The 12,340-nt window shown below is 38.3% G+C and overlaps 2 protein-coding genes across 2 annotated transcripts; both read right to left on the bottom strand.

The window, feature by feature from the left end:
- Positions 1-3,824: 3,824 nt before the first annotated feature.
- Positions 3,825-9,056, bottom strand: LOC135648663 (calcium-dependent protein kinase 20-like). The gene is made up of 8 exons (XM_065166546.1): positions 7,614-9,056; positions 6,901-7,024; positions 6,546-6,689; positions 6,214-6,366; positions 5,634-5,749; positions 5,271-5,438; positions 4,632-4,862; positions 3,825-4,317 (listed from the first exon to the last, which is right to left on the bottom strand). The coding sequence occupies exons 1-8, from the start codon at positions 8,106-8,108 to the stop codon at positions 4,162-4,164; spliced, it is 1,587 nt and encodes a 528-aa protein (XP_065022618.1). The 5' UTR covers positions 8,109-9,056; the 3' UTR covers positions 3,825-4,161.
- Positions 9,057-11,568: 2,512 nt separating this feature from the next.
- LOC103981386 (photosystem II 5 kDa protein, chloroplastic-like) lies at positions 11,569-12,130 on the bottom strand. Its single transcript, XM_009398107.3, has one exon. It carries the CDS (start codon positions 12,077-12,079, stop codon positions 11,744-11,746), a length of 336 nt encoding a protein of 111 aa, XP_009396382.2. The 5' UTR covers positions 12,080-12,130; the 3' UTR covers positions 11,569-11,743.
- Between the last annotated feature and the right edge of the window lie 210 nt (positions 12,131-12,340).

Below are 12,340 nucleotides of genomic sequence, written 5' to 3'. Positions count from 1 at the left end.
TTTTGCCTTCCAATATATCAATAGGTTGATTATTTCGCTCTTCTATCTTCCAAAAAGAAAAAAAAAGATTCCTAAAAATTATTTTTTGGATATACAAGAGAGCATTTGAGAGATGAAATATGTGAAACTCAAAATCTCATGTTGTTTTTAAGGCGTAATATTGAGAACGCTCACTAAATGAGTAATAAATTTCAGATCTAATTAATTTTAATGTATCAAATATCATTAAATGAGTGATACATCATTGCAACATCTTGGACTTTGAACTTGAATCTCGCTTTCATTATTTTATCTTTATAAAAAAATATTTTTAAAAAAATATTAACTAATTATTTTCTCTTAAGAGATAGATATTTTTTTTTTCAAAAAGGAGAAAGAGAAGCCAAATATTCTAATTTTAGTACTATACATGAATAATAATACAAAACATATGGGTGAAATATCGAGTTTTAATCAACAAACATCATAATGCAAAATTAAAACTTAGTACAACTAAATTCTCCCAACATTTATTATCATCTTTGATTAATTTTATGATATCAATTGGGAGTCTATCGTTACTACATAGCTTAAGTATTTTAATTAATAATTTATACTTATAGGTCAATTATCTCGACATAATAAATTATGCGAGAGTGAATATGATATCGGACATTAGGAGAAAACCAAATAAATCTACAACTTAATGAGTTAATCATCTCTTTGATCATTCCAAATATGATATATTCAAAATTTATAAAGAAAAAGAAAAAAAATAATTTTATTCACTCCCCAAAGAACCTTTGTCGATGGTGAAACCATTCATGAATCGATGTCATGTTGTAAATTAGGAATACAGTCAAGAAATAGGTGTTAAGTTGGACACTTCTTTCATAGTCATGTGGTGCTACTCATCGTCACATCTCTCTCTCTCTCTCTCTCTCTCTCTCTCGTTTTCCATCAACCCCCTTTCTCTATCCTAAACACTATCCCCCATCCCTCCGGTGTTTGGCCAAAGAGACATGAGAACTCCGAGGCCTTTATTCCCTCTCCATTTTCCAAGGCATCGAGATGTGGGAATCCACTAAGCACACATGCACTGTAATATGTGAAATCTTTATTCCATCAACCCCTCACTAAGGACTAATTAATTAGTTATCTTTAGAATTTAAAATTATATTAAGATTCTTATATTTACGAAAGTAAAATATATAATTTTATTGTTCTAACAAAATCTCTCTCTTAATTTTTAATCTTATAAGATTATTGTTTTAATCATATATAATGACTAAAAAATTTCACTTTCATAATTATAAAAAAATTAATATAATTTTTAAAAATATAGGAACCGAAATACTAAATATATCCAATTAATGAGATAATATGTAATTAATCTCCTAATTAATTATCACCATTTTTTTTATTTACTATCCTAAGTTCCAAACGGAGATTTTTCACATTTTACGTTTAGAAAATGCTTCCTATATGATATGATGTTGGCGTTTTATTAGGAAATATTATAGTTTTTAGAATTCATCCACAAGGGTTATATTTTTTTTCAAATATATCAAAGAGTGCCATATCTTTTTTTATTTTTCTATATTTATAATTTTACTTTTTTATTTTTCTATTCATTCATTGGTTTAAACCATAAAAAAATAAAGATATATATAGTAATTTATAAAATCTTGAGCCTTTTTTTGTGGAATAAATTTTTTTCTTATCGTTCATAAATAAAATCCAATGAATTTGTGGTTTCATGCCTCTTTTCTTTTTTCTATATAAAGTAAAATGATAAAGATGGAACGCACTCTCAAAATATGGCTATCAAACATTAAGATATTTACCGATTAATTTGATGGGATCTCAATTGGATGAGTCCATCACAAACCTCATTAATGTTTTAGTGCAAAATAAATTAACCGATGAAGTTTTAACGTTCATATGCCACATCATAATTAAATTAATATTTTGAATGTACAAATTTTAGTGCAATTATTCACAAGTAAACTAATTTACTAACTGTCAATAATAAACTTAAAAATAGAGATGATCAATATTTAGTTCGAATCAAAATCAACTCAATCTAAAATCGAAATCGAATCGGGTCAACCATTCCAAATTGAACTAGGATCATTATTCCTAAAAATTAGAATCAGAATCGAAATAATAAGTTTTAAATCGATTAAATATTAACAACTAAATAATAAATAATTTTTATGATATAGTGATTAATAATTTAGATCTAAAAATGTATTGATATTAAGTCAATGGTTCGATGATTCCGAATTGAACTAAAATTGGGATCGATTCGATTTCGATTTCTATAAATTAGAATCAAAATTAAAATCATCTGTTCAAATCGACTATATATATATATATATATATATATATATATATATATATATATATATATATATATATATAACATATAAAATATGAATAGTTTTTGGTTAATACTTTAGATTTAAAAGATAGTGACTATAATTCAAATAATCAGAAGAGAACTATTCAAATAATGAAATTTGATGTGTTAAAAGACCAAATTGTCCTCGTGTGAAAACGATTCTACCATAAAAGAGGAGGGCAGTTTGGGTTCATCCCCATCGAGAACAGCTCGAGACCTCATGTTCGAAAGCCGCCGGCACAGGACACGAGCCTCGCGCAATGGACATCTCACCTTCAACACCGACCGCTTGTGGCCGACACCAAATTTATCTGCAGTCCTCCGATCGTTATCGGACTGCCGGTGAATTGTTACACGCAAGCTTCGAGGAGTTCACACGGCTTCCTCACTTTCAATGCCAACCCACAAGAGAGGTGTTTTCCGGGGAAGGACGGAGACCGGGGGGGGGGGGATGGAAGTGACGGGAGGATGTCACGCCCTTCGTATTCTTGGAAACGAAGCACTCTTTGCTGTTCCCTTTCGCATCATCCCGTTGCCATCATACGAGAAAAAGTAGCGGTCGAGCTTGGAGATCTCTCCAGCCATGTCTTTTCGTGATGTGCTGGACAGCGACTTTGGAGGAATAGCAGCTCAAGGCGCAGATGAGAGTTCGACATGTCGATCGTCCTAAAGGAAGACTGTCATGGATGCATTTGTGTGAGGAGCTACCGTCAGCATTGTTATACGGGTGAATGAGAGTCAACGGAGGAGGCTATGTGATGATATATCACGACTGAATGCTTATTACATCTGCAAGTTCGAGGAATGAAATTGGACACTACTTAATAATAATAATATTTTTAATTATTCTGATCTTAGTTCTACAACTGAATCGATTTCAAGCACTTCCGATTTCGATTCAGGAACACATTTTAGATTTTCGATTCAAAAACTAAACCAGAGATCTAAAACATGAGACGACAGAAGACTTTTGTTACTGGGACAGAAATCATGACATTAAGGTCACAGTGGGGGCTGAAAGAAATAACTGAGATTATAGTTACAGAGATTCTGATAGGATTTCCTGTTCTTGTAAATGTCACTGTTCACTGTATCAGAAAAGAGGTCAGGAAAAATTCTCAGATGGCATTGGAAGGCAAAGGTCAATAAGTCTAGAACAATTAGGCAAGCACAATTGTCATATCCTTGACAAACTGGACAACAATTGTCTTTGCATTTGAAGGAATCAAAGGGAGAGAGATTAAAGTTCACATCAGACCAATGAAGTCTCACATCTTACAAATAATATCAGATTCATAGAAGTTTGCCACATGCTACAACTGTTCACAGCATTCTCTATATTTCTATGGAATTGACTAATTTGTTCTGATTGTGAATTGTCAGTTGGTTTTCAACAAAGTGAGGTATCACAAGCAACTTTAACGACAACCAAATCTGATGACATCAAATGTGCAGATCTGCTGAATTGTATATTTAAGGTGTAAGAATACAAATAGCACTTGTGTCCCTTCCAACTTGTGGAGATGCAAATACATGCATGCATATATACAACCACACAACCCATTGGCATCCCTTTGTAGTCCACACATATTGTCAATCTCAAATGCCCACAATCCCCTTGCTCTATCGAAGAAACCGAAGAAAAGAAGAAAAAAGTGGGAAGAACCAACTTTCGGGATCGTTACGGAAACAAATATGGCAAGAAAAAATATATCAAAAAGCTAACCAAACAAGATCTCAAGTTTGAAACTCGCAAATATATGTCTGTTCAGTTCTCATCTACCCTCGCTTTTCAACTGCAAAGATCCATCCTTCATCAGTTTTGAGCTTAGGTTACTGAACCGTTCCCTGGAATACTGCCTTGACGCCTTCCTCCAATCCGTACCCGCTTTCATCATCGTGGCAAACTCCTCGTAGCTTATTTTCCCATCCTGAAATTGAAGAAAAGAAGAAGAAAATTTCAACTTGTTAGTGTTTTACCATGAGAAGAACTGTCTAAGCACAAGGCACTTTTCCTATTTATCATTCATCTAGAAAGTTGTCGACCGATAGCCTTCTGATAAGGAAAACTACCAAAATCTTCATTTTAGATCTATGTTTACATTCTACAAACTAGAATAGGTATATTTTTACACCTTGAGAAGGCTTTTTCTTTTTATATTGAGAGGAAAAGAGACAGAATATAAAAGGAAATGGGAAGAAATAGAGCTACAACTGGAAGCTAACATATAAGTATAAAACTGACCTTGTCGGTGTCTACATCGCGAATAATGGCGTTAATCACTTCTTCATGGTTTGGACCCAATTCATCAGCCAAACAGTCACTGAGCTCTTCAATTTCTATGTATCCAGTATTATTTCGATCAAAATATCGAAAGGCCTTGTGCAGGTGCTCATCATTTCCGATCTTTCTTATGTGGATAGAGACAGCAACAAATTCTCTATAGTTCAGAGAGCCGTTTCCATCGGCATCGGCCTGTCATGAAGAAGGTCAACAAGTTTAAAATAGCAAGAGTAAGTATTCATGTTCAGCACTCGCATCTGTTGTATGCTACACTTGGGCACCATAGCAGGGTCTGCTTTTGCAGAATAATCTCTGCACAGCTAAACTCTTCAAGCTTATTGAGAAATCAACCAAAACACCATGCATTATTGAATGATACAATTTAGCATCTAATCTCGGAATGTCATGTTCATATCAATCAACAAAAAAAATCCTAAACAAGCATAACAAGATATCAAAAATCACGAAATCACATGTTCATACCCTTAACATTCCATGACAGACCAAATTAAACCAATAATTGAGCATGAGATTACCTTGCTGAGGTACAAATTTACAGAGGATAATAAATAAAAACTAAATGCTCAGGAAGAAACTTACTGCGTCCATTAGTATCTTGAGATCTGCATCAGAAATCGGGTATTCAAGCTTGTGCAAACCATGTTTTAGCTCCTCAAGTGTTATTTGCCCTTTGCTGTTCACGTCTATCTTCTCAAACATATCCTTTATATCAGCAACCTCTTCCACAGATAAATGTTCAGCCACCACCTGCAGGAATGCAGTTCCAAATGTATCAGCATTAAATTTCTGCCAGATGACAAGGAATATATAAAAAGTTGTGAATCTTGATCAAGTGTATCACAAGGATGACTCTGCGATAAACATGGCCATGCACATAGGATTGCTTATGATGAGGTGTTAAAGAGGATAAGAAGTCCATTAATACATGCAACAGATTCTTACCCTAAGAGCTTTCTTTTTAAATTTGTTCATCACTGAAAATTGCTGCAGTCTTGCGCGAACACTTTCACCAAGATTAACGTTGGGAGCCTTCTTGGCATTTTGCAACCACGGGTGATCTGCAATGCAGGGAAACACTTCTAAGAATGAAGCATATGCCACATGAATTACTTTAGATGTAGATAAAACCCAATAGACTGCACAAATAGTTTTTGTGAAGTCTAAATCTAAGTTGAAGGAAACAGTATATTAGTATTGTAAAAAAAACATCCTACATGAAAAGGACAAAAAGCTATTCGTCATATGATGAATTCAACAAGTTTGTTTTTGGTATCCAGCATTGCACACTTTATTTGATGTAAAAACAAAAGAAATTGAAGATTGCCTACCGGACACAATCATTTCTGGATGTTGTTATTCATAGGTTCGGTTCCCTCATGTTATTGGGAAGCATGATAGGAGGATTGTTTTCCTTAAAGTCCTTGGTACGTTTTAGAAAGGACAGCAAATATGATTTAGTCAAACAGAAAAATGTCAGTTCAAGCAATACTTAATGAAGAACAGGTAGGTAATGAAGATTTACCAAGCACTTCCTGAGCTGTCAAACGTTTATTAGGATCTGGATCAAGCATTCGTTTGACAAGGTCTTTGGCAGCATCAGAAACCTTTGGCCACGGGTCTCTTCTAAAATCGATAACAGAACGAATAATTGCCTGTGCAATGCCTTGTTCCGTTTCTGCATAAGCACCGGATGTTAATTAACTAACAGATGCTCAGTGGATTATCATATGGACTTGACTATATAGCTCTGTACAGTTCGTCAATTGGTAATGCATGAAGTATCAAATGATATGATTTCAAACTTTATCCGTCCCTGGAATTCTCTTCCTTTTGGCTTTCAATGGAGAAAATTACCTGCCCAAAATGGTGGCACACCACAAAGCAGGATGTATAGGATAACTCCTGCACTCCAGACATCAATTTCCGGGCCATAGTTTCGCTTTAAAACCTCCGGAGCCATGTAGTAAGGACTGCCAACTATCTCAGTGAAGCGCTCACCTGTGCAGCAAAAATGAAACCAGCAAAGCTGTCAGAAATCATGAGATCACCTACACACTATTGCTCCATTAACTGGTATGACCGGCGAATGAATTTTCATGAACTTATAGCAACTCAGGTATCAAAAAGCATTTTGAGTTTCATGCTGAAGGATAATAACAGGAAAACATGATAAGATACCATCAAAATATTCTTCATATTATTGTAATACCTGGTTTAAAAAATACAGACAACCCAAAATCGATCGCTTTCAGAGGGGCATTTTCGTTTTTGTTTCCAAACAAGAAGTTCTCAGGCTTGAGGTCTCGGTGCATCACCCCATGCATGTGGCAATTCTGCGACAGCATAGAGCAAATAATTACATATCAGCAGATTAACTAATTTGATAAGATTTTAGTCATACCAACATTAAAATCCAGCTTCGAAAAGCATCGTATTTCAAGCGACATATATAGACGAGTCATAATTCAGGCATGAAAATGTTCAAATCCAGCTTGAATGAACATGTTATGCCATTGAACCTAAGCAGAATGCAACCTGGAACTGCCACTAACAAGCAGAGTACCCCCAATTTTGCTCATGAATGAGAGCAATTAGGACCAACAAAAGGAGGCTAAAGATCCGGGAAAAAAAAAGAGAAACAAATGTTTTGCAAGTTTGGGCCGTAGAAGTTCACAAATGGTTTATCAACAAATTTTTGAGGTGATTACACAGCATAAAATAAATAGTTCCTCAACAGAGAAAGTAAAAAAAAGGAAGAACATTGTCCTTTCACAACAAATATGTATATATATTCTCAGGAGATCCAAGTGCACAAAATAGCAAGAATGTCGATGAATTCTATGATCAAAAGGATTAGCAAATGGAAAACAGGGATCCAATTTAGAATAAAAAAGAAGAAGTAGATAATGGAAGGGGAACTACCTGCACCACTTGGACGATTGTTCGGATGACCATGGCGGCCGCCCTTTCGGTGTAATGCCCCCTCGCAACGATCCGATCGAACAGCTCCCCTCCTTCGCATAGCTCCATGACCAGGTGGACAGCGGCGTCGTCCTCATAGGTGTCCCTGAGGCTCACGATGTTGGGGTGGCTTGGCAAGTGCCTCATGATCTCCACCTCCCTCCTCACATCCTCGATGTCCACGATGGTCCGCAGCTTCTTCTTGGAGATGGACTTGCAGGCGAAGAGGTCCCCTGAGTCCTTGTCGGTGCAGAGGTAGGTGATGCCGAACTCCCCACGGCCGAGCTCCCGGCCGAGGTCGTACCGGCTCCGGATGTCCCGGCCGGCGGAGTCCTTGAGGACGACGAGGCTGGGTGTGGGTCCGTGGTGGCCATCGGTGGAAAAGGGGTTCGGTTTCTTCTTCTTCTTCGCCTTCTTCTTCTCCGGATCAACAGGGGCGGCGCAGCAATTCCCCATCAAAGTTCAGCAATTTCTTCGATCAAGATCTGATCTTTTCAACGTTTTCTTCAGGGATTAACCTAACCAAGCCTAGCTAAGATGGAATCCTCCAAAACCCCTCAACGAAATTAAAGGATCAAGCTTGGAAGGTAAAACCCGTTGGAAAATCTAAGACAGAAAACGGCGCCTTTATGTGGATAAGAATCACCCAAATCCACTTCTTTCCTCCGTTGTTCCTCCCAATTTAGCTTCTTCCAAAAAAAAACTTGGGCTCTGGCGCCTCTCTTTTCCCTTCTCCCCTCTCCAACTCTCTCAATCTGATCAGAACCGAGTGCAAAGCAAGGGTTTTTATGGGGTCATGAGGCGTGCTACGATCCCCGGGCTTAAACAAGAGAACTAGAACGTCATAAATAGCAACAACTCATTCAACAGATGGGGGGTTTGAATCAGCTAAGGAAGGTGGGAGGAGAAGGTCAAAGATTCCAACTTGGGCCTCCCTCTACTCGCAACAACAATGAAAAGGAAGGAGAAACGAGAGGCAAATTCTGCTCGCTTTCTTACGCTGCAAGATCACTTGTTTAAGTTGGTCAAACCAAGAAAAGATCTGCCTTCTTTTCCCTCCAATTGCGACATCAATCTAACAAGCTAAGGCTTACAGGGATGAAGAAGATGCCCACTTCTAGATTATTTTTAGCCTCCTTTGTGTACCGAGCTACACTTTCAAACACAAGACTTGACCATCTAAGAATATGCTGACCAGTTCTCCCCTCTCTCTCGACAGTTACAAAGAAAGAAAACACAGTCTTATCAATCAAAGCAGATGATTTCTTTCTGCTGTTCCTCTCACAGAAGAAAACATCGGTGTTTTGAGCTCAAAGATCAAGCTGTAGGAAGAGAGGCAAATAATAAATTGCGAGACCTTCCCGGAAATTTGCAGCATTAAAAATCTTGACTTCTCCCAGAGAAGCACCTATCCGTCCTGTTCCATCTTTGTCCGGCTACATGAATGCCACTAAGGAAGCTATCATTCTCAATAAATATATCGATCATCCGTATCTTCGTGTCACATTAGTTTTACAGACACTAAATTTAAATTTAGGAATATAAATGTATAAAATCGATAATTTTTAGAAGTATAACTAAATAATTCCATTTAGTATGATCAAAGGAGACATGAGAAATTATTGTGGGCATGCTACAGTCAAAAGTTTGCGAGCCCAAGACCTTGCCCGTTGACTTAACCCAAGGGTTGGAAACAGGAACGAGAGACATGGAAACCTGGCAAATCTGGTTGATTGGTCAACCACGTTACGTGGAACTCGAATCTCGATCGAGGATAACGTGTCGCCTGGGGCTTGGACTTGATTTGACTTTGGCAGGATCATGTGGAGACCGTGAAACCGTTGACTTTGTGTGGAGCTCCACCCGTGAATAACGCTTGTTGGAATGTGCTAACCAACTTAATCGATTATTCGATGCGTAGGGGGGATTCCAAATCAACGGAGATCTACTCTCAGTACTTTGTTTTTTTTGGAGTTGACACATCGGAAAATAAGATAATTTGGTCCCAAACCACACAAAAAGATAATTTAGAGTTTTTTTTATTATTTTTATAAATCTTTTTATGGTGTTCTTAAATCTCTTTTCTCATCGATCATCCTAATAAACTAATAGTATTTAGTCATGAATAAAATGATAGAAGAATGATTTTCAAAAGAGGTTTAAAAAAATCATAAGAAAATATAAGTCTATAAGAATATTGATAAATCATCACAAGATGTTAGATACGAATCTTATGATTTAGTAAATATTGATGGTTTAATATATCACTCAATAAATTTATACCTCAAATGTTAATATAATAGTGATATATTGTGCATGATATGTAGTACCGAATGATACTGCGGCAGTACATACCGGTCCGACGACATATTGGTATGCGGACCATCCGATATTATTACAGTGCTACAATATTACATTATAGCAGTACTATAGTGCTACAGTACTGTATGCTACAGTGCTATACTGTAGCAATGCTACCGTGCTACAGTATAAAGAAAATATATAAAATTATTTGGTACACCGATATCGTACCATATCGAATCAACCTCGAAACACCGGTATGATACGGTATTGCATATCTTGGTATTGTGATCATTTAAAATATTTATATGGTGATGAATAAAAAACTATTTAAGACAAAAAAAAAAAAACAGAACTCACTTCGTTAGCAATGGCGCCTGACACATCAATGTCCGATGAACAGCAACAATGCTATAGCATCCCCTAACGCTCTCTTCGGCTGCTCCATCAGTTGAAGGCTCAGCCTTACCTTCAACACACGAAACTCCATCGAGCTCCATCCCCATCCTTGTCTCTCTCCTCAGGCCGTCGACTCCGATCCATTAGCAGTAGTTATAACACTTTATGTTGATTAATTGGTTAAAATATATTGAGATCTTAATTGAATTTTGAGATTATCGATCAATAAAAAAATTTATTTATGATAATTTATTAGGAGATGGGAGAAACTCCTAATTACTTATCCTAACCTCTATTCTTATTTTTTTTCATATTTAACTTTTTATTTTCTTGTATAGATTAACGTGATGGGCCTAATCATATCATTAACGTATTTATAGATTGTTACAATATGTTACTTTGCGACATTCGAAATATCATGTTGATTATCATGTTCAAAGATATACAATTTTTATCTTTGATCTACGATACTTGTTTCAATCTTGATATTAAATTTTCGCATAATTTTAATCTGTCTTGTTTTATTATTTAATTAAAACAAGATAAGGAATAATTCGAATAAAATTTTATTAAATAGATGGCAAGAAGTACTAAAAGCTTAGCCATTCCCCGCCCATGCCGTCAGAGTATCTATCATCCATCATTACTTGGATGAGTAGGGAAGGAGAAGACCTCTTAAATACTGGGAAGAAGAAGAAGAAGGGCGAGGGTACAGATGGCAGACAATGTACGGGTAAGTGCTGGAAGGTCTGATTAACGTGTGGTTGGGCCGCAGTTAACGCTGCTGCGGAGCGCAGAGAGTAGAGCTTCTGCGAAGCTTCGGTTCTCTGCCATCTGCATGGGTTTTGTCGATGTGTTTGTACTTAGCCCCCTCCATCGGCAGAGATAGTTCAGTGTATGTGAGGGGAGCAGAGCAGGTGGCAGTCCATCCATAACGAGGTTAGTGTGAAGAGGAACCGAGACACCCACACATCAATATCTTTGCAAAGATTTCCTTGGATCTATTTTTTACTTTGACATTAAGCACTTCTCCAGATGTTTGACTGTGCATAATTTCTGTATCATTTATTGAAGAAAGAAGAATTGAAGCATCAAAATTTGCCGTCTTTACGAAGCTAAGAAGAAGGCATACGGAAGACGAGCTCGAAGGCGACTCTGGTAAGCGCAAAGACCCGAGTCGCCTTCAATCCATTGGCGAGTGCTGCAGCTCATAAGCTGACGATGACGAAGGGCGTCTTGCCAAAGCTAACATGGATATAGAGTCACGCATAGTTACAGATTGGCACACGCCAAACTAAACCAAGCGGAGGACGACTACATGATAGCGCAAGGCCCGACTCAGCTAGTTTGGGAGTGACCTCCCGGGGCAGGGGGAAACGGATGGAGGAGCCTCACTTGCGGCAGATCTTCGCCGTCGGCATGGTCACGCAGATCGGCGCGTACTTCTTCTTCGCCTCCGGCGTCCCCGGCTTGGGCTCCTCCTCGGCGTTCGCGATCCCCTGGCCGATGGCGCACGCCGCGGCCGCGGCAGCCGCGAGCATCACGGCGCGCCGACCCTCGCGCTCGCCGTCGCCGCGAGCTTCGGGGTTGGGCTGGGCCACGTCTCGATTTTTGGCGGCCGCCTGGGCCACGGCAAGGCCCTGCCCGGTGCGACGTCTGATAGAGGGGCGGCCAGGAATGCTGATGGTGCCGCCGAGGAAGGAAGCCATCATGGTGAGTGATGCCATGGCCGCGTCGCCCGCAATGCTGCTCTTCTGGCAAGCTGAGTGGGTCGGTAGATCGAACGCTGCTCTAATAAGAAGTAAACGGAGGCGGAGGGGAGATGGGACTCGTGAGGTGCCAATTCGTCTATCTTATCACGAGGAATGAACCTTCCAATGGCTCGAATACACGTGGGATTTCTTCTATCGAGAGCACGAGGACGTCTCCGTTCCCTTCTCCACGTATTCAAGCTTCGGATCAACCATTTCTACGCGGAGGATGGTTAT

This window comes from Musa acuminata, chromosome BXJ1-4 (genome assembly GCF_036884655.1).
Source record: "Musa acuminata AAA Group cultivar baxijiao chromosome BXJ1-4, Cavendish_Baxijiao_AAA, whole genome shotgun sequence".
Lineage (NCBI taxonomy): Eukaryota > Viridiplantae > Streptophyta > Magnoliopsida > Zingiberales > Musaceae > Musa > Musa acuminata.
This window is presented reverse-complemented; position numbering and strand designations above follow the sequence as displayed.